The 22,980-nt window shown below is 45.1% G+C and overlaps 2 protein-coding genes across 2 annotated transcripts in view; both read right to left on the bottom strand.

The window, feature by feature from the left end:
* The window catches only part of LOC107110069 (N-terminal kinase-like protein), a 14,808-nt gene extending 14,405 nt beyond the window's left edge, over nt 1-403 (bottom strand). Inside the window, exon 1 of the mRNA XM_015410790.1 lies at nt 392-403. Within this exon, the coding sequence (XP_015266276.1) occupies nt 392-403 (12 nt within the window). The remainder of the gene's footprint in view (nt 1-391) is intronic.
* A 451-nt stretch (nt 404-854) lies between these two features.
* The window catches only part of LOC107110068 (probable E3 ubiquitin-protein ligase HERC3), a 29,436-nt gene continuing 7,310 nt past the window's right edge, over nt 855-22,980 (bottom strand). Inside the window, exons 3-8 of the mRNA XM_015410789.1 lie at nt 17,603-17,868; nt 8,569-8,728; nt 7,361-7,437; nt 4,174-4,395; nt 1,562-1,653; nt 855-989 (exon numbers count right to left, since the gene is read on the bottom strand). Coding sequence (XP_015266275.1) covers nt 855-989; nt 1,562-1,653; nt 4,174-4,395; nt 7,361-7,437; nt 8,569-8,728; nt 17,603-17,831 — 915 coding nt within the window. The 5' untranslated portion in view covers nt 17,832-17,868. The remainder of the gene's footprint in view (nt 990-1,561; nt 1,654-4,173; nt 4,396-7,360; nt 7,438-8,568; nt 8,729-17,602; nt 17,869-22,980) is intronic.

The raw sequence follows: 22,980 nt of genomic DNA, 5'->3' as shown, positions 1-22,980 counted from the left end.
CCCCCTAGAGTCGGATTTGACTAGCTTTCGAGCAAGGGAAACGTTTACCTGACTTTTACTAATAAGGCAAAAGATCCATTTAGACCAAAGAGAAGCAGTCACCCCATAGGAGCCTGAAGATGAGCCCCATCAAAAGCAAGTGGCCATTTCACATGTGCTCGACATTGGGAGACAGATATTCATCTTTAGTTGCTTAATAACACAGTACCTCTGGTCCCTGCCACTTCACCACAAATCTACAGGAGGGATGATTTGGACCCAATGGAGCTGAAAATTCCAGATGAGGAGCTACTAATTTTGCCCATGTGGCTAAATCTAAAATGGGCAAGATATGGTGGCATGTCATTTGAACCCTAATGAGAACGAAATCTGAAGCCTCCAGAAATGTCACCACATAATCCATCCTCTTAGTTACAGGAACTGTTTGAGGCGGTGGAGGAAAAATCAAGAGCAGCAACGATAAGCCAAATTAAGAATGGTCGTGTACAGTGTCCCCTCTAAGCTGAGCAAGTGTGAGCTAGCTCACAGTTTCTTAAGCCTCCAGCTCACCCATTTTTGTCTTTGCTCAGGAAGGAGGGCTCCAGAGCAAATTAATTTATGCAGCAGCCAAATCGCTGGCTCACAGCTTTAATGCCAGTAGCTCACAAAGCAGAATTTTTGCTCGCAAGACTCCACAGCTTAGAGGGAGCATTGGTCATGTACACAGAGAACATCTGACACGGCATGCCTTGATGAGTGCACAACATTATCCAACTGTCACCACTCAAGACTGCAAGCATTCCAACTCCTGCTTTGCTCATTTCCCAAACAGCACTGTTACATACCACACTGGTGAAGCAGCACACAAAGTCCACTCACCTACCACAAGCGATTTGGGACACCTCACTGCCCATTAGCTCCAGAACCCTTCTGGGGTTTACTTCATCATTCAAGCAGTCATGGCCGAGTTGCCCAAAGGAACCAGCCCCAAAGGTGAACACACCTCCACTCTGGTGAACAAAGGAGGATAAAACATGTGAGAAGAAGCTCACAACAGCTGTTGTTGCTCACTTGGCTGAAAAGGCAAGCCACTTTTTGGTTAAAATGTGGCTTGCCTCTTCAACCAAGCAAATGGCTACAGCAGAAAGAGCACCCCTCGTTGCATGCATAGTTCTCCCAGACATACATAATATGCTTCATCTACACATGAAACATTGTGCTAGCTTTCTGTGTGCAAGGAGTTGTGGGTTTGGGGGCTGAAGAAGAGAATTTTAGTAAGTGCTTCCCCACCCATCCACATACACATCCTGTCTCTGGTGCTACAGTCCATTAAAGTAGCTCATTTTGATGTGTGCATAGACAAGCCCATTGTTTGTCTGACTGAACTGTATGGGAAGGACATACAGGTGAGGTACTTTTTCATTATATATTACTTCATATTTATTTCGCTGAAGAAGGAAATACGGAGAAATGGGAGGAAGCAATTCTAAATGAGTGGTGCGAAAACAGGTGGGGCAGGGTTAAAAGAGCAGCAATGACTCCAAGGAATTCTGGCTTCCCCCACTCTTCTATCTCTCTTTACCTTTGTGAGGACAGCTGTGTGGTCATTTCCACAGCTAATATAGACAACCATTTGAGACCGCAAGAGCTTCACGTGGCATGGGGACTCCCGATCTGCATTAGAGAGAATACGAAAGCATTTGCCACAAGTATACCATTATGCAACACCGCAAATCTCACAAGGCAGCTTTAAGTATGGGTGACACATTTATCTACATCCATTAAAAAATTATACAGAGTTATACATTTTATTAAACAGCTACAGAAGCACTCAAACTAATCTGTCACCAGCTCTACTAGAAATAACATCGTACAACATTATATATAGTTGTCTAACGTGACTGGTCCCTGTGTGGAGGATGAGAGCCACGTAACGGGGCCAACCACAGAAGTCAGTCTACTCAAGCCCCTCACAACTTAAGAGAATTCTGGAAGGAGAAACTCTTTTTGAAGGCAGAGGGATTTCCAAATTCTCTCTCCTCCTCTCTCTCTCTCTTCCTCTGACACCTAGTGATTCCTCATGGGACTTCAGCTCGTTCTTCCTAAACTTAAACAGTGGAAATATACAGTTGTAAGGATTGAGGTAGAGTCACCAGAATTATTATTCTGCAGCCCAACTGGGTGAGAATTAAATTTCAGGTTCTGTTCAAATTGGGTTCAGGGTCAAGGGGAATCTGTACATGGCTCTTACAACCATCATCAGCAAACAGTTAAAGCAGGGGACCACACCTGGAGTGGAGTCTAGATACACAGCTGCCAGATAAGTCCAACTACCGTAGGGCCTTGGTGCTACTCTTCCCTGCCCCCTCTAAAAGCCATATACTTACCTGCCTACCAGCATTGTGCTATGAGAGATTTGGTAAGCAGGCATCGTGACAGGGTCTTCTATGTGGGAGCACCAAGAGTCTGGGATTTCCTTCCCCAGATGTTAGTCCAGCCCCTCCCTTAAACATTTTAAACCAGTAAAGACCACTTTTAGGGCAGGAACTTTGGTCTAGTTTGATCATGGCTATTCTTCTGCAATTTTAATCTGGTTTCAAATGTTGGCTTCTGATTTAACTTAACTGACTGGCTCTGTTTTAGTCACAGTTCACTTGTCACTTGCGTTGCCACATTTGTGACTGTGTTATGGTATTTTATTGTTGCGCTGCTTTTTTTAAAGCCACCTTGGTGCTTTTACTGAAAGCCCAGGTATGTTTGTAAAACAGCTAAATAAAACAAATATATTCCAGCCATCTGCCCAAAACAGTTTGGGTAACAGAAAGGGAGCCTGGCACACTCTCAGTTCAGAGACTGAAAATCCACCATGCTGAGAGCTTCCAAAGACTCACCAGTGCAAAGTCCATCGTTCCTCTTTCTCCTGTCCTAGTATACTTCATTTAAACTTATTCTGATATTTTATTTTTCTATCATTTAAAAAAATGTATACAAGCCGCTCTGGAGACTAATTGGGGGGCGGGGTGGAAACTTTCCAATGAATTAATAAAAAATGTCTGACCAGAGGCAGCCATGAGGATGGAAGCTGCTTCTCTGTAGGAGTCATGCGAGCACGGCAGCATATTTTTTTCAACCATGCAACTCACACAAATCGCCACCAGAAAGCAACACCTGTCGGTGTGATGTCACGAGGTCAAAGGTTACATCTTCAAACCACTGCATACATTCTTTTTTTTTTGGAGACTGGATTTATACTCCGCCCTTCACTACCCGAAGGAGTCTCAGAGCAGCTTACAATCTCCTTTCCCTTCCCCTCCCCACAACAGACACCCTGTGAGGTAGGTGGGGCTGAGAGAGCTCTTTTGAGAACTGCTCATGAGAGAACAGCTCCGAAAGGACTTGTGACTGACCCAAGGTCACACCAGCAGCTGCATGTGGAGGAGTGGGGAATCAAACCTGGTTCTCCCAAATCAGAGTCTGCGCTCCTAACCAGTACACCAAACAGGTACTTAGGGAGGGCAAGCTTATGGGACATTATGTGTCTGAGCTGGACCTAAAAGGAAATTCAGAAGAGCATATATAAGGAGAGGGGGAAGAAGAGTGTTCCCCTTACGCTTCTGCCTTTCCTTCACAATCTCTTAGCTACTTCAGCCAGATTCGAGTCCAGTAGCACCTTCGAGACAAGGAAGATTTTCAGGGTATGAGCTTTCGAAAATCAAAGCTCTTGTATCTGACGAAGGGAGCTTTGGCTCTGGAAAGCTCATACCTGAAAACCTTGTTGACCTGTAAGGTGCTCCTGGACTTGGATCTAGCAGTTCTACAGCAGACCAACATGGCTACTCTCTGAACTAACAGCTATTTCAAGAAGCTATTGGGGGGGGGGGGACGACAGGGAAAAGCAGCAATCATTTGGGGTAGAACTGGACAAAAAACCACCAGTACACCAAACAGGTACTTAGGGAGGACAAAAAAACCCTTCAATTGCTGAATTCTGTTTTCAAGTATTGGGCAAGCAGGATAAAAACTCAGCAGCAAGCCTCTCTTCGCAAGATACTGTCCCCATTTCACACCTCATAAACCCCCTACGCAAAGGGGTGGATGGGTCCCCTCACAAAAAAGAACTGAGTTGCTCCACAGGAACTCCTCCTCCATGACCAGTCAGAATTTCACCTGCCCCAAGGAGACTCCTCAAAGTACCTCGTTCGTCACTCAATCCCAGCTGTCCTGAGCTATTCTTCCCCCAACCGAACACAGCTCCCGAGAGAGACAGGGCAAAGCTATGTGCTCCTCCAGCAGCGACTTGCGCCAACGGGATCCCATCAAGCGACTTGACACGCTGAGGACTCGGCTGTGAGGGGAATTCTTTACCCAGCCCGAGCTGCCCGTGGTTGTTCTGCCCCCACGCAAAGAACTGTCCATCTGGGAAAACAATAGAAAACAAACAGCGACAATCAGAAAAGTCAACACTCTTATTTTCTTGCAGTGGCAGAACTGACACAAGGTCATTCTGCTGTCATGAAATCACTTCGCTAATGTCGATGGCATTACCATCAAACTAGACATAACAGAGTTCTCTGCTAGCCTTTAAAAGCAAATTATGGCCATGCGAGGCTCTAGTTCAGGTTGGAGCCAACAGGAGATGGGAGAAAGCCTTTAATCCTTCCATTCCCACATGGCTTTGCTAATTAAAATGGGGAGGGACAGAGTTATTAGCTATCTGAAGGAAAATCTATCTTTTTTTGTTCTTTAATGGCATAATGACAGTGTGGAAGGCCCAGTTTTCATTTGGTAAAAGGGTTAAACCTCCTCTCCAAGGACAGCCATAACTTAGCAGGAAAAGACACTGGGAGCAGAGGTCATTTCGGGGGGGACGTGGGGGAACGCAGTTCCCCCGAGTGAGGTGCAGGGGGGCGGGGCACATGACGAAGCCCCACCCCCTGCTTCCGGCTGCCCCGCTTCCAGCCCTCATTCAACCAGGAAGAGGCAGGAGAAGAGGGAGGGGAAGTTGCTTCCTCCCTGCCTCTCCCCACCCCTGCCTGCCTGGGGCCAGGGAGGGCCTTGGCAGGACTTCCTCGCACTCCCGCTGGCCTTGCAGGTCCACCGCTGGGCCCCTGATGTCAGGGGGTGTGGCATATGCTAATGAGTTATGCTAATGAGTTCCCCTAGCTCTTTTTCTACGAAATGACCCCTGACTGGGAGGAACCAGTAACTTACCTCCCAGCAATTTGTATGTTTTGATATTCAGAGCATGAGCTGAGAAGTACCTTTTCAAATCTCACCTCAGCCACGAATTCACTAGGTACCCTTTGATATTTAAGTATTTACTTATTTATTACACCACTTTTCTCTCAGACTCCTCTATGCAACATGAGAATGCTATCAGAATACTACAATAATACCGTATAATGTGAGGCCTACCTTAAAAGATTGTTGTGTGGATTAATGAGATAATGCACATGAAATGGTTCAAATGCTCAAAATATGCTAGAGATTATAGGGAGAAGGCAGAGGTCTTGCATGTAAATGGTCCCAGGTTCAAGGCCAAGCACTTCCAGTTGAAAAGATTCCAGACAGCTGGGTTAGGAAAGACCTCTGCTGGAATCTCAACAAAAATGCTTATTATTATTGTTGTTGTTGTTAGCAGGCCCCAGCAGCTGCTTGAGGGTGCCATGCTGACAGGGGCTGGTGGCCTTTCCCTTTCCTGCTTCACATCTTCTCTTCCTCCCTCCCTTCCTCTGGCTGTAATCAGACAGGTACTCACACCACATCCTGTTAAGGGAAGGCGGGGCAGCACTTCCTGAATTAGGGATTACATCTCTGTATTTAAATAGGCCTGAGTCTTCAGTCTGAGAACAGAAGCCATTCATCTCCTCCTCCTCCTCCCTATAATTACAGAGTCAGGGGAGCAGCAGGAACAAGGGGCAGCTGCCAGCAAGCAGCCTAGGGAGGCAAGCTTTTGTAAATACAAAGCTTTTGTGACTATCATGTCCAGAATGGTCGCAGCAATGATGAGAGGAAACTATCCCCTCACTGTCTGTACAGCCACTGCCCTGCATGGGCGTGGCCTGCTTGGAGATGGCCCCCCTTGGAGCACCCAAATGGCTTCAGCCAGCCCTGTTCATGGGAGAAGCCATTGTTCACTGGCAGAAGAGATGCTCTTCATAAAGGAAGTTAGGGTTGCCAGGTCCTAACGATGCAACAGCAGGGGGTGGGAGGGAACTTTCCGGAAGCAGGGAGGAGCACCACCACATGTCTACATCACAAGGAAGTGAGGTAGGCACGTCGGGTGGTGATGCTCTGGTTTGGGGGCAAAACTCTATGGTAGAATTAACTACAAATTACATAGACTTTTGACCAAAATGCAGAACATCACCGCCCAACATGTCTACATCACTTCTGCATTACATATGCACACTGTGGTTATTTCCTGCTTCTCGGGGGTAAAACAGGGTAATTTGAGGGGGAGAGTAGTGCCTGAAAGCAGGAGACCCCCATCCAGACCGGGGGGGGGGGTGTTTCCTGGTAACCCTACAGAAAGTCCTAGGTTCAATCTTCAGCACCTCGGGTTAAAAAGAGATAACAAGGCTAAGACAGACCCCCCTGACAGAAGCCTTGAAGATCTGCTGTCAATATTAAGCTAGATGGACTATGTTCTGAATCAGTACAAGACAAATTTCATACTTCCATATTGTTGATAAATAATCTTCGTGCTGCAGTTATTTATTACTTACATATTTAGTCCTTTTTTTAATCCTGCACTTCCTCTAAGGAGTTCCACGCTGTGTACATTGTTTTCCTCTCTTCCATTTTATCCTCACAACACCCCTGTGAGAGAAAGTGATTGCCCCAAAGTCACCCAGTGAGCTTCATAGCAGAGTAGGGACTCAAACCCGGCTCTCTCAAATCCTCGTCTAACCACTACATCACAATGACTCTTTTACAGAAATCCTTGTGTGTGCCCCAAATCAGGCACTATTGGAAATAACAGATCTTGAAAGAGGGTAGCTGGCCTTCCAGAACCTTCCCTGGTTTACCATTTGAACAGTACTCGTTCAAAGACGTGGTTCCAGAGGCGGCTCTGTTTTCTCAGCAGAGCAACGTATAGATATTCTAAAAATGTAAGAAGTATCTGAGGAAAGAAATCTCAAGTCAATCAAAGACATGAGTTTTACTAAGCACAAATTTGTGTACGAGTACCGTCTTAAAAGACGAAACTCCTCCTGTGTGAAAACAGAGACAGGGTACCTCTTTTCAACATGAGATCAACCTTTACGTTTTTGCAAGTTCTTGTACTATTTCTTTCAATAAATCTTGCCATTCGATTCACTAAGGGTTTAGCCTGTGTAAGGGTAGTCAGCTATTGCATGTTAATATGTTACAGTACCAGCTGCAAGAGCAAGGCAGTGCCAATTGCCACAGGAGACCTGCAGTATCGTCTCTTGATTCAGCTTCTTGATTAACCTAAACAGCAAAACAATAGATTTTTAAAATAATTTGAACCTAAGAGAATCCATTCAATTTTCAATATGGCATTTACTGCTATAAAACACAAGGTTAAGGCATAACAGTTTAATAAACACAATGTTGCTGATACAAAAATAACTAGTTTGCATTTAAAAATTAATGCTATTCAGTGGCAATAATGGTGTAATCATGAATATTGTATGGAGGGGTCTGTAAGTATATTCTGTAATCATGTCCATCTCTTTCATCACCTAGCACAGGGATTCTTAAAAACTACAGTCCCCAATGTACTTTTAGATGGTACCTGAGACCTCAGTGAAAAAACACATTAATGCCAAGAGGTTTCCAACACATACTGTAAATTTAAATAGCTTGCCTCTTCAGCCACGCAACACAGAAGGGCAAGGGGTTTGTCCCACATACATGCATGGATTTGGGGACTGTGACTACTACCAGAAGATCAGTAAACCGGAAAAGTAGATCACTACCACAATGTTTGGGAACCTAAGGAAAATGCAGCACAGCTGAACAGATGCAAGCATTCAACTTTCCTGGAAGACCTCTTTTTCCCCCTTCTAAAATGCATTCCCTGCCTTTAATCCTCAATCAAAACCACATCATAATACAAAACCTACCCTCAATAACACCAATACACCAGTATCTAATCTTCCCATACCCTCGCATCGAACTTAAGCCCCTCTCCAAACCTGCTGAAACAAAATAGTTTTTCCCCTCTTCCTAAAAAAAACAACACTGATGGTGTCTGGCAGGCCTCACAGAGAAGGGCAAGTCTGGGCCACAGCAGCTAAGGCCCTGCATCCTGCTCCAGCACAGGCCCACAGCCAGGATTTTTTAAGTCGGGGGGCATTTAAATTTCTTAGGGGGCACTGGATTAAATTAGATTAAAGGAATACCTGGCTCCTTCCCTGCACCTGCCGCCGCCCAGGGCTGGATGGGAAGTCACCGGGCTTTGCCAGTAAGTTAGGGGGCCTAGCCCCAAGATGCCCCACTGTAGCTATGGGCCTGCTCCAGCGATTGTGAAAAGGAACATCCGAGGCTCTCCACTGTAGACGGAGGACAGGAGAAACTCCCTAGGAAACCTCAGCATTTGATCAGTGTTCTGGTTACCTGGGGACAGCCACTGAATCTTCAGCCGTGGTTAGTCCTAGCTGGCCATCACTCCCTGCGCCCCAGGAAAAGAGCTGGCCTTGGTCACTGAGGGCCACACTGTGAGCCTCTCCACAGGCAACATGGATGATGTGCTGATCTGCTAGAGCGCAAATTTGCTCTGCGGAAAGAAAGAAACAAAGAAAATGTCGCTTTGCAAGCAACAGGATACCTCTTGGCAGCTGGCCACTGCAGAGAGCAAAGAAGGGAGAAGAGATGGGAATAACTCTGAAAACCTTTTGAATAAATAATATCACTTTGTCCATACTGATGGGAAACAAGCTGGTCAGATTCCCAAGGAGCTGTTGTAGCTCTATGAGATAATTTATTAGTTGGGCAGGATCCAATGCATTACTTGAAGCCTTTCAAAGTGCTCAGCAACCAGCAGCCACCCCCCACGGGAATGGGGAGAAATGGCGTCATGCCAGCAGTGTGACAACTTTCCCAGCAAATACCAGAAGTGACACTCTGTGACGTCAAGGTCACACTCTAAGATTAGATAAATCTTTTACCATAAGAGTTTTACACAAATCCTAGAGCATGACAGTAAACATGCAGGAAGTCCCAGCTTCACTCCACAGCAACTCCAGCTGAAAAGACCAACGTAGGAGGTGATGCACAAAACCTCCACCTGACACTCTGGAGCAATGCTCCCTCTAAAGCTGTGGAGACTTGTGAGCAAAAATTCTACTTCGTGAGCTACTGGCATTAAAGCTGTGAGCGAGCGGCTGCTGCATAAATTAGTTCGCTCTGGAGCCATCCCTTCCTGAGTGAAGACAAAAATGTGTGAACCGGAGGCTAAAAAACTGTGAGCTAGCTCACACTAACTCAGCTTAGAAGGAACACTGCTCCAGAGAGTTGCTGCCAGTCTGAGCAGACAATACTGACCCTGACGGACCAAGGGTCTCATTAAGTATAAGAGAGTTTCATGTGTGTGCAATTTTTCTTTTGGAAAAACTGAAAGAAAATGTCTTACCCCTCAGGCCTTTACACTTCTATCTGTAGTTGCCTTACTGTTTTGAACATGTGTTCTTTGATACACATTTCAACGAGTACAGCAAAAAAAGGTAACCAAGTAAGCTGAGCAAACAGAATACCTGTCCTCATTTGGCAGTCAATTCTCATTGCTTTTTCATAAGGAAGTTTCATGACTAAGAAACACATACTATAATAATTCATTGTTTGCAACGTTTCTGTATATATGATGCATTAAACAGATCCTCTCTTTTTTCTACATAGTAGCCCTGACCTAAAATAGACAGATAATTTTACATATAAAGCCGTCCAGGGGTCATTTCGTAGAAAAAGAGGTGCAGAAGCTCATTAGCCAGTTTGGTGCAGTGGTTAAGTGTGCGGACTCTAATCTGGGAGAACCGGGTTTGATTCTCCACTCCTCCACTTGCACCTGCTGATGTGACCTTGGGTCAGTCACAAGCTCTGGCACAGCTGTCCTTGAAAAAGAGCAGTTTGTGTCAGAGTTCTCTCAGCCCCACCCACCTCACAGGGTGTCTGTTGTGGGGAGGGGAAGGGAAAGGAGTTTGTAAGCTGCTCTGAGACTCCAAGTGAAGGGCGGGGTATAAATCCAATCTCTTCTCTTCTCTTCTCTTCTTATTCGCATAACTGCAGATCTGTCCTCGCAGAGGAGGGAGAGCTTGTACCTGAATAAAACTTGGTCTTAAAGGTGCCACTGGACTGTTTTGGACGGGGGGGCGGGAGGGGGGCTCTGCAACTTACCTGGCTGCTTCTTGCTCTGACTGAGGGCTGCTGGGAGCAGGGGGTGGGGCTTGTTGCATGTGCCCGCCCCCTGAACTCTTTGCTGCCGGAGCTCCGCTCCTGTGCGCTCCTGCAGGAAATGACCCCTGAAGCTGTCAAATCCCAAATCGCACCATTGGCCTGTTTAGCCTCACTTGTCTGACAGAAAGCAGCACTTAAATACCACAGCTAAAGCTCCTTCCCAGTTATCACTAGCCAAGATTCAGGTGAGGTAGCCATATTGGTCTGAAGCAGCAGAACAAAGTTCGAGTTCAGTGGCACCTTTAGGACCAACGGAGTTTTATTTACCAGTGCGCTTGCACGCGAAAGCTATTACTAGCCAAGTTGTTTTAAATGGAAAGGACAAGAATCTTTTCCACACAAATTTGTGGCTCTCTGTGGTCCCTCCCAAAGGCCATTCAGCTTGCCAGGAGCACAGCAGGTGATGAGGAGACTTTTCCATTAGGTGGCAGGTATTGGAACTAGAGACCAACACAGGAACAAGAGAGGCTTCTGTACACACAGTGCCTCAGTAAGGGTCCCTCAAACTGAAAATAGCCTCCATTTTCCACTTTAAGCAGCTGTACAGCCAGGGATGAATCACAAGCGAATAGAAGAGTTCCTTTCCAGATGGTGCCATCTTGTCCCTTTTACGCAATTTGTTATTGGGGGAGGGGGGAAGAATTCCCATAGAAGGGCCTGAAGTACTTCAATGGCAAAAATCCCACAACCCACCCTAGAATGGGGACTGGTGGGGGTGGAATCAGTACTGAGAGAAGACGGGAGAGGAGTAAAACAAGGACAATCTTTCCGTTTATGAATAATTCACTTTCTTTTCTTCCAAATCGTTGAACTCGAACACACTTTACTTTTATCTTAATTACAACTGCTAGGATGCGTTTGCAGATGTGCTGCTGGTCACTGGGGAAGTTTTACTAGAGGACTGATCAAGAGTGACGGCCACAATCTGAAGCTATTCTCTCTACAGCACCACATTTGCTACAGAGGGCCTGAACGCCAGGCAGCAAGCAGCAACGCCTCCATCCGCTTCAAGCAGCAAATTAATTCTTTCAGACAGATTACAGCCCATTGGCGATTACATTCCACAGCAATCTAGGGGGACGGCACAGAATGTAACATCAGATAGATCATCCAGAGACTAACATCATTCATTTTAACTTCCCTATGCCTTTATAGGTATATAAGGGACCCCCAAAACTGCATTAAAAAAAAAAGCAAAACTAGTGCTGTAGTAAGACAGAAATTGTACAGGGAAGCGATTTTAATAAAAGGAACAGGGCGGTAGTCTGTGAACATTTTGTGCATTTTTTTAGCTTCACTGTTTATTGCATGAATTATTTCGTTTTTATTGCATTGTTTTCTCACCTTGAGACCCAGTTTTATTGTGAGATTTGAGTCCAGTGGCCTGTTAAAGAGCAACAAGATTTGCCAGGGTATAAGCTGTCAAGAGTTAAAAGCTTCCTTCTTCAGATACCTGATGCAGGAACTTTTGACTCTCGAAAGCTTAAACCCTGGAAAATCTTGTTGGCCTTTCCTATATAAGCCGCCCGGAGCCTGCCTCGGCGGGGAGGGCGGGGTAAAAATGTCAATAAATAAAATAAATAAATAAATAACAGGCTACTGAACTCGAATCTTACTCTCCTAATACAAATCAACAAGGCTACCCACCTGAAACTAGTTTTATCGCACTGTGTGTTGTATGTTATTATACTGGCTTTTATTGCACTGTCTTCCAGCTCTGTAATACACCTTGGGCCTCCATGAGAAACGCAGACTATGAATGAAGTAAATAAATTTCCCCTGTGCCTTCAGGCATTCCTCTACCATGAAGAGGTCATGGGCACAACATGAGTGCTTAAGTTAGCAATATACCAGAAAACGTTCTGCAGCATTGTGTCTTGAACACACAGGCACACACACGAATGGGACATGAACTTCCCTAGGTGGTGAAGCTGGTGTTCAGGCCTCTTGGTTTGGCTACCGTCCAGAAGACAGCTTTATAGTTCAGGGGCAGGGTTTGGACGCTGAGTGTCGGAACAAGCATAGAAAAAGAAATACTAGAGTCACACAAAACCATCACTGCCCATCAGTTTCCAGTGTGAACCATCAAGCGCTGCCTTTATCTGCATGCTATCCATGCTCCCAACAGCAAAAAGAATGGCATGACATGGTGGGGGCTACCTGCAACTGGTGGTACCAACAGCAATGCCCTACTGACACCAGACCTACGAAAAGGATTAATTAATTACTCAGTGTTTCAAGCTCTCCCTCCCAATGTGTGTATGTGTGTTTTTATTTTGATTGTCTCCTTTCAAGGGCATCAGGGCCACTGTGATCCTATGCCTATGTAGATTTCAGTAGCCTTGCCCTGGAGTAACTCTGTATAGGACTTTACCACTAGACTCCTAGGAAAATGAACAAAACAAAAGGAAACACTAAGATATTAAGGGTCTAAATAATCACATGGTGAAAACCATATCCAGCAACACAATAAGTACTTTATATTAATGCAGCCATTAGAGGGTAAATCATGTATTTTTCTTTTAAATCATGTTTCAAAAGGCAATGATTCTTGTAGATATCACCTGTTTTACCGCATTGCCTTGTAATCCACTTTCTGTATTGTTTATAATACACCTTAGATAGCTTGTTGCTGGCAATATTTCCAAATTCTGTAATCCTAGTCTTATTGCATTGTTCACTGGTCATCTGGTCAGTTTGATTGCACTGTTTACATCCTACAATCTGCCTTGAGACTGAGTGAGAAAGGCAGACTATAAAATAATTTCAAGTCAAAAGAAAAAGCGATTGAAGAAGATAGATAGGATTTGTTATACTCCAGGGAAATTAAGAGATATTACTCCTGTATGTTTATACCCCATACATTTAAAAAATCCTCAACAAACATGTAGTTGTATAGATTAAATTATAGTAATTGTCAAATAATTGTCAAATATATTTCACAACCCCCCCCATAACTTAACTAGGGTCTACAAAACCCCAATCTGAGGCCAGTAAATTTTTTTCATAAGCACAGGTAAATTAAAAAACAGACCACAGCATGTGAAATGGAAATAATCCTTATGCTTTAGATGAATGAATTACTGCAGAACAGACTGTCCACTGAAAAGCACTATGTAGGACAGATGAGTAACACTATTTAAAGTAATAAGGGGTGGGTCAATGTAGGAACAAACTGGACACGCCTGGGATTTCCTCTGCCACAAGGCCTAGGGGATATTTTTGGCAGTCCTATGTTGACATGCAACAGAAGAAGTTTTGTTTTACATCTGATAGTTCTGTCCTAGGAACCTGACTATACTGTCAAATTGTTGGTACATGTGCTATGTGTTCCAACACCATGCTAGGAACCTTATTGCATTCCTGTTCAAAAAGTACAGAGTGTTATAGCCAGCTGGCAGAGTCTTCTGAAATCCACCCAACAAACGGGGTAAATGACAGGCAGTTTGGAAAACAGAATTCTTGTGCAGAGTAGCGCAGGGACCACGTACCTGCAGGACCCCCTCTCCTGGTATGTCCCCTGGAGAGTGTTGCACTCAGGAGAACAAAATCTGCCAGAGGTGTCCTCAACCAGAGCCAGGGCTTTCTCTGCCCCGGCTCCGACCCAGTGGAACTCTCTGCCAAATGACATCCAGGCCCCGCGGGACCTGGTACAGTTCTGAAGGCCCTGCAAAGCAGAGATGTTCCACCAGTTGAGGACAGCGTTTTTTTTAACAGCAACAGTTCTATCAGCTATGCCTTTCAATCCCCCCCCCCCCAATTAATGGGGTACAGAAATTTTCGCATTATGGAACCATTGTATGGTTTTCAGTATTTTAGTGGATCTGAATTTTGAAATGTTGCTTGTTTAAATTGCTGTATACCACCCTGAGCCCGTTTCTGTGGGGAGGGCGATATAGAAGTTCAATAAACAAACAAACAAACAAACAAATAATGCTCAAATGGAATTCTTGGATATCAAGGATTCCATCCCAAACCAAGGATTCCAATACCCTGTTTCCCCAAAAATAAGACCTACCCCAAAAATAAGCCCTAGCAGGATTTCTATGCATTTGTGGCATAAGCCCTAATGTGTCTTCTTGAGAAAAAATAAATATAAGACAGTGTCTTATTTTTGGGGAAACACGGTATTTTTAGAATAAAACAAGAAGGGGGACCCGCGATACTCGTGGGGGGGAGCTCCACGTGGAGGAGGAAGCAGCCGCAGATGAGCCTTCTCCCACACCCCCGGCACCAACGTCAAGGACCACGCGGCTCTTAGCCGCCGGGCCCACCAAGCCTTCCCCCCACCCTCTCAGCGACACGGTTCCCAGCCACCAAGCCTGCCAAGCCTTCTCCCCCACCTCCCGGAACCAACAGTGAAGCCCGCACAGCTCCCAGCTGCCGGGCCCGCCAAGCCTTCTCCCTCCTCCACCAACCACTCCCCGCCGGCGGCAGCCTGCCAAGCCTCCTCCCTCCCCCGGCAACAGCGAGGGAGAGACTGTTGCCAGGGCATTCTCTGCACATGCGCAGAGAACGCTCTTTTACTTTGGGGGGGATTTAAGTATCCCCCATATACTTTTAAAAACTTTTCAAATTTTTCTGCACACCTGGGGACTGCCCCAAGTGTGCAGGAAAATCTCTCTGCCCCCCAAGTGCCCCCGATATGTGGATTTAGATATCTGCACAGAGGGGGCAACTTGGCTATTAGATATATAGATACAACAAGAGAAAAGGTGATGGCCACTCAAAAAGTTTCCTGTCAAGGAAACTTGAGTATCTTCTGATCATAAAAGCAGTAGAAAACAGGCATTTCTCTCTCGCTCTGAGTTCTTACTTTTTGAGTAAGGATGCATGTGCTAAAAACACAGCATGTGACACTGCTTTGAAAACAGAATAAGTCAGATAGTGAGACAGTATAGTCCCTTTGGAAACTGAAACAGAAACTTGGTGCTCTTTCCCCTTTACAAGCCAAGCCGCATGCAATGGGAGAAGATATTCTTACAGCCTCACCAACTATGCTATGAGAAGTATGACTGGATGCAACATTTATGAAGACATTTCAGCCAACAACACTTTGGGTGATTGAAAGTCGGCTGCATTACTGGTGAAGAACAATAGTCTAGCAACAGCCTACAACAAAATGTCAAAGGATAGCTTTTATACATAATTGCAAATAATAATTATTATCGTATGACATTGTGTGTAGAATAGCCAGGAGATCCTAAGACTGTATGGCAGCCAAAAGTTCTAGCTCTTTTTTTAGTGTTATGCACCACTAGGTGGCAAGCTAGACTTGTTGTTACCTCCTGTGTCATCTTGAAAGGAAGGAAGAATCAACCGGATTTCCATTTTGCCAAAAATACAGAATTTCTGCCCTGCACCAGCCTGCTGACAACCTAACTCCCCTACACACAACAGCATTCAATCAAATGGCAAAGAGCGAGAGTGGAAACAAGTGGGCATGCCACAGACCCTTCCCTCCACTGATCACTGGTTTGTGAGCATGGAGTCTACACAGAGGAGGAGGAGATTGGATTTATACCCCGCCCTTCACTCAGAGTCTCAGAGTCGTTTACAATCTCCTTTCCCTTCCCCTCCCCACAACAGACACCCTGTGAGGTAGGTGGGGCTGACAGAGCTCTGAGAGAACTGTCCTTGAGAGAACAGCTCTGACAGAACTAGGGCTTGCCCAAGGTCATCCAGCAGCTGCAAGTGGAGGAGTGGGGAATCAAACCCCCCGTTCTCCCAGATTAAAGTCCACGCACTTAACCACTACACCAAACTGGAGAAAGTGTATCCACATAGGCCTGAGAGAAGTCCAGCTGTCTTCAACCAAGGCCAGAGCTTTTTCAGCCCTGGCCCCCACCTGGTGAAATGCTCTTGTCAGAAGATATCCGTGCCCTGAGGGAATTGTTACCCTTCCGCAGGGCATTCAAGGCAAAGATGTTCCACCGGACCTTCAGTTGAGGACAGCGATGGGGCGCCATCTGGCACTCTTACATAAGTCCCCATCCCCCGTAACCCCTCCCCTTAGGGAGGCTGGGGGGTTGGGATTCTTTCCACCATCTTATATAGGCTGCTTTCTGCATGTATGCTGTTTTAGGTATTGGTATTTATTGGGTTATTTTAATTTAGTTTTAAATTGACATTTCTTATATTTATTCTGTTGTAAGCCACCCTAAGCCCTGCTCTAGGGAAGGGCGGCCTAGTAAATCTAATTTAATAAATAAATAAATAGGCTCCTCCTACGATTGGGAATGCTAAAAAAAAGAATAATTTCCCGTTGTGGGAAGGGAGACTGTGCATGGAGACTGTGCGTAGACATTGTGCTCACAAACCAAAGAGCACATGAAGGCAGGGGAGTGCAGCCAGTGCACTCATCCCAGCGTCCACTCCACATGAGTTTCAGTCAAAACCTTGAAAATGGGAAATGCTTGTGTAATGATTCCTTGGTTTTGCTTTTTCAGCCCTGGCCCCCACCTGGTGAAATGCTCTTGTCAGAAGATATCCGTGCCCTGAGGGAATTGTTACCCTTCCGCAGGGCATTCAAGGCAAAGATGTTCCACCGGACCTTCAGTTGAGGACAGCGATGGGGCGCCATCTGGCACTCTTACATAAGTCCCCATCCCCCGTAACCCCTCCCCTTAGGGAGGCTGGGGGGTTGGGATTCTTTCCACCATCTTATATAGGCTGCTTTCTGCATGTATGCTGTTTTAGGTATTGGTATTTATTGGGTTATTTTAATTTAGTTTTAAATTGACATTTCTTATATTTATTCTGTTGTAAGCCACCCTAAGCCCTGCTCTAGGGAAGGGCGGCCTAGTAAATCTAATTTAATAAATAAATAAATAGGCTCCTCCTACGACTGGGAATACTAAAAAAAAGAATAATTTCCCATTGTGGGAAGGGAGACTGTGCATGGAGACTGTGCGTAGACATTGCGCTCACTAACCAAAGAGCACATGAAGGCAGGGGGGTGCAGCCAGTGCACTCATCCCAGCGTCCACTCCACATGAGTTTCAGTCAAAACCTTGAAAATGGGAAATGCTTGAATAGAGATTCCCATAGACAGGAAGAAGAGGCTGCTGAGTGAAGAATTCCCATTTGCCAGTTGACCACTCAGGGCTAAAAGTCACAATCTCCTCCCCCTTAGACACTGCCAACTCTACACTTTTTGTCACCAATAGGGATTGGTTCTAAAGGCTAAGAATCAACTTACCTGGCTTGTTTCCCTCCCTCTCGTGGCCTAGTTGTCCTTTGGAGTTTAAGCCACATGTAAAGACTTGCCCATCCTCCAGCAGGAAAATAGAATGGTTTCCACCACAAGCTACTTCTTTGACATTCCTTTCATGAAGGAAACCACAGCTCTGAGGCTCAGAGATGATTGCCTGGAGACTGCTGCCTGCCCCAGGAAGTCCAAAAGACCAATATCCCCAACATAACATCATCCTCTTCTTTTAGCAAGTCATGTAGCTTGATTTGTTCCTGAAGGAAAAAGAAAAGGCAAAATCCATCAACAAATAAGGCACCAGCTGTAGTTAACAGGAAGTGATGTCACCAGGCAAAGACAATTCCTGTCTGATTATATCCACACTCAGAGGTGACCAAAAGTATAGTTTTCCTCCTATGGGGGAAAAATCCCCGAGGACTGGGATAGCCTAGTCTTCAGTGATTAAGAGACACATACCAACATTTTGACAGGGCCAAAAGCTACTACACGTAAATAAGATGGAAGAATTACTTAAAATGCCTAGACGGCTGAATCAAATCTGTATGATGCAGCATCTACTTAAGACATCATGACTGAACATTCTGCCTTCAGACACCAGGATCTGGCCATAGTCATCCACATGCTCTGATAACCCTTTGGTTTGATTATTGCAACAACTCTCTGTGAAGTTGTGTTTCAAGAAACGAACGCTCCAGCCCTTGTTGAAACTTGGCAGTCACTGTGGGAAATTGTATGGTTAATAGTGACTGGTTATCTTGGCATGTGTGCTTCAACTCCAGACTGTACAATGACGCCACAGTAGTGCTCTATAAATGCTACATATTATTCATACACACTAAAAGGCATACTCAGCCCTATGATACCACAAGCCTTGGGCTTCTGTTGCATGTACTGGACTGATCCTGGAATCAAGCACAGGCCCGAAGAGGCAGGGTAGGACAGACTCTATGATCCAGCCAGGCCACACGAGTTCTTCAACTCCCTTCAAGATGTGCCATAAACTCCCACTGCCTTTGCCACAGTGGTAGAGACAGCACTTCTTCCATATTGGAGCCACTGGACTGACTGCCTATGAGCTTCTGCATCCAGGCTGAAGTACTGGTTGTTACTTTTAACACCTTAAATAATCTGAGTTTCAGGATACCTTAGGAAATGCCTTTCCCATCCAAATCTCCCCACGTGCCTGCTTTATAGAGCAGCCACCCTAAGGATGCCCATCAGGTACACATTTGTTTACCTTTCTCCAGCTCCTGAAAAGCCTTCTCATTTACAAAGGTGCCTGAAATACATAGTCCTGTTTTTATTATTCATGCTGCCTTCTTTCAAGGACATCCAAATGGCCACTGCAGCCTCAGACCAAGTGTCCACTGAGTCCCAATGAATGCCCAAGGAGGCCATGAATGGGCCTCACTGATTTTTGACCCCTACAGCAGCTATTCCAAAGGATGCTGCCTGAAAATGGAGGCTCCACTAGGCCACCTTAGTTAAGTCAGTATTTTTAGCTTTCAGTGGCTGTAATCATTCCGTGTATCACAGCAGGTTTTGGAAAGCTGAGCAATACTTTTGAGAAATAACCAGATCGACACCTTAACAGACAACAAATCCGCTATTCCCATCCATCACTTCCTGCTTTACTCTGCATGTTTATGCAGCACAGAGAGAAAATTGCTTTGTCAACAGGCAAAGAGCTCTATTAAAAAACAAACAAACTGAACAGCCGCTGTCAACCAGCTTTTCTTAAAGAAAATTAATCCGACATTCTGTTTTCTCCCAGCATCCACTGGTCTGACAGTGTGCATTATTAAACTGTCAGCGGAAAGAAGCTTTTGTAGGAACGCTCTCAGGATGTTCTCCGAGGAATGGAAACTGCCTTAAGATCTCTAGCCCTGCACAGAACTGCACTTCCTTGGGGGTGAAGTCATAACAATAAAATTAATTTTGGTTAACAGTCCAGACATGCTCTCAGAGGCAACATTAATGATGCTCTGGCACCAAGTGCTTAGAACATTAGAGAAGGGTCTGTGAAATCCAAGTTCAGATCTACATTTGCGGTGAAGCTCACGGGGGGACACCAGGCCCGTCTTTCCCTCTTCCCCTCTCAGCCAAGCACAGAGGAGGAGTGATCCATGGATGCTACACCGAGCTCCTTGGGAGGATGGGTGGGATAAAAATTAATAACAATTAGGATCCTCTGCTTCAAATCAGGCCTTTGGAATTATGTTACAAATCCCATCTCAAGCAGGGAAAGTGTAAATGAGGCATATGACAATAAGATTTGGCAACATTTTGTTGGCTGGTAAATACAGGACACTGGCCCTCTGACAGTGTTCTTCTGTTGTTAAAAATATATACATAAGCACTGTCAAGTCATGACTTACAGTGACACCAACAAGGGGCCTTCAAGGCAAAGTGAGAAGCAGAGGTGGTTTGCCATTGCCGTCCCTTGCAGAAACTTCTTTAGAAGAAGAGATTGGATTTATACCCCGCCCTTCACTACCCAAAGGTGTCTCAGAGCGGCTTTCCCTTCCCCTCCCCACAACAGACACCCTGTGAGGTGGGTGGGGCAGAGAGAGCTCTGACACAAACTGCTCTTTTCCAAGGACAGCTGTGCCAGAGCTTGTGACTGACCCAAGGTCACATCAGCAGATGCACGTGGAGGAGTGGGGAATGAAACCCGGTTCTCCCAGATTAGAGTCTGCACACTTAACCACTACACCAAACTGGCTCTTTAGCGGCCTCCATCCACGTACCGACCCTACCAAGTGTCTGAGATCTGATGAGATCAGGTTATACCAGGCTGCCTCCCCCCCCCCCTTGTTAACAGTACTCTCCAGGTTATCAATCGCTGTTCAGAATATTAACTGCTTGAAGGATATTCACCTTTATTAAGCTCCCTGAGATGGTATCGGTTGTCTTCAAACATTACTACAAGCAGCCAGATGTTGATCTATCAACAAACCCAATTTGTTGCAGTGCTCACACACGCATCTCACTACTCTACTCTCCTTTCAACCACACAGATGGCTCTGGTTGCCATATGAATGCAGGCATGTGAATTAACAGGAGTTCGTTTTCCTCCCTGTCAAACCAGGTTTCTAAACTGAAATTTAATCCAGGCTTAGAATCCTGGGTCGGGGGTGGAAGATTAGCTGCAGTTAATCCATATTGCCTGAATAAGTAGGGCACGGGTATCCAAAGTTAGTTTCTAACTGAGATTGTCCACATAAGAAGGGAAGGAGGAGGCCAGGTACAAGCACAATACAGAGCTAAATTCGTGCACTTATCAGTTTAATGTCTAAGGGATGTTTAAATATAGCCACACTTATTTTTGTTTTCAATCACAGTAACATAAAACTTAAATCTAACACATGCATGAAAAACGTATTCAATCTTGTGCAAAACTGGTACCTAAAAAGTCAACACTAATGTCTAAGAATGATGCTGGCGTCAGGAATATGAGATATTTCTTCCAGTTTCCTTTTATTTACGAAAAGCAATTTCTACTAGTCAATAATTATATTGCATCTTGTTACTAAATGAAGCTGGCTATCTAGTCATCTCTCCACGACAGGTACAGTTTACACTCCAAGGTTCAACACCACCTGTTCTACAGGGACAGTAACTTAATGGTTCAGGTGGTCAGCCATGCTGGTCTGAAGCAGTAGTACAAAATTAGAGTCTGGTGGCGCCTTTAAGACCAACAAAGGTTTATTCAAGGTATATTCAAGGTATGAGCTTTCGTGTGCAAGACACACTTTTTCAAGTACATTGCGATGGTGTGTAAGGTTCAAACTTATAGACAGGGAAATTAACATGTAACATGATGATGTTTAAGATATGCAAAGTCCGAAATAACAAGCTAAGGTTATAAGGTCAACTGCTATGCTTAGCTTGTTATTTTGGACTTTGCATATCTTGAACTTTGCATCAAGTTGAATTCGAATTATGGTGACCATGTAATGATTGTCAAGGCAAGAGATGTTCAGAGGTGGTTTGCCACTGCCTGCCTCTGTGTCATGGCCCTGGACCCCCTTGGTGGTCTCCCATCCAAATACTAACCAGGGCTGACCCTGCTTAGCTCCCAAGATCTGACAAGATCAGGCTAGTCTGGGATAGTCAGGTTGGGGCACTATGGTTAATAAAGCAAAACCAGGGCCAACCCTGCTTAGTTTCCAAGATCTGATGAGATTAGGCTAGGTCGGGGCTTGGACAAATGAGCCATAGTTAAATTAAACTGTGGTTTTGTGCTATGTCTGAACTAAGCCTTAAATATTCAAAAGCATTCAATTCTTTATCTCTCCTCGAAAAAAAGAATGAAAGGCAACAATCTCTTATTGATGTGCTCTGTGCTGAACCCTTCATAAAAATACCAAGCCTAGTAGACTCTAGAATGTCAGATCTTGTCATCTTTTCCCATCAAAATGTAAATTATTACCTGACACTGTCAGTGTTTCAGATTCTGGCAGTATGCCTTTCAATTTAAGGTTTCATAAACCGACTGAGACAACATCTTCTGGAAGATAGTGACTATGTTCGAACGTCACAAACAAGCCATCATTCATCTGTGGTAAGAAAGGGCCAGGAGGTCTGCAGGTTCGCAGGCTTCTCCCCTCCTTCCTTTGCATGTTGCATAAGATTGAAGATTCCCTGATTTAAGAACCACTTTCTCATTGTGACATCCAAATCGGAAAATTAAACAAATTATGGTTAGGTTCTTGCCTCCAAACCAAAATTCAAAGCCACAGTTTAATCCTGGCTAAAAATCTTGGTTTGCCACCAAGAAACAAAAGATGCAGCTTGTTAAACCACCCAGTCAGGACATCGTAACCAACTGTGGCTAGGGCAGGCTAGGCCAGGCTCTTCAGCTTTACAATCTACCCCAAAAATTTAGAAACCAGACATATTTCAGCCTTCAGGGTTTTGTACTTTAACAAGAGGGAACCCACAAGGACTCGCAGGAAGCATCTCATTTTCCCCTCCCCCACTACTTCCTTTTTTCTTTGCCTGAAAGCCCAATAAACCTTTTCATGCTTCCTTCTCTGCTTCCCATCCACTAGCCAATCTATATTATTCTGCCCCTTTGTCTTCAGCTCCTCCCTCCCATGGTATTGTTTGCCTAGGAAAACTGTGGATCAGTTGTGTGGTGCTGGCTGCTGGGCCAGGCCCACTTGCATGGTAGGGACCCTGCAAGGACTTGTGGTAGGCACCTTGTTTCCCCTGTATCCCCTCCCACCACTATTTTTTCTTTCCCTCCTCCTGACAACCCCCATATCCTCTTCCCTTTCCCTGCCTCATTCTGTCCTTTTCAGCCAATCACCAGCCTACCTTGTATCTGCCTCCCATCTTCAGCTGTATTTATTATTTCA

This window comes from Gekko japonicus, unplaced genomic scaffold (assembly GCF_001447785.1).
Source record: "Gekko japonicus isolate JY-2015 unplaced genomic scaffold, Gekko_japonicus_V1.1 scaffold42, whole genome shotgun sequence".
Classification (NCBI taxonomy): Eukaryota; Metazoa; Chordata; class Lepidosauria; order Squamata; family Gekkonidae; genus Gekko; species Gekko japonicus.
The sequence above is the reverse complement of the archived record's forward strand: the minus strand, read 5'-3'. Positions and strand labels throughout refer to the sequence as shown.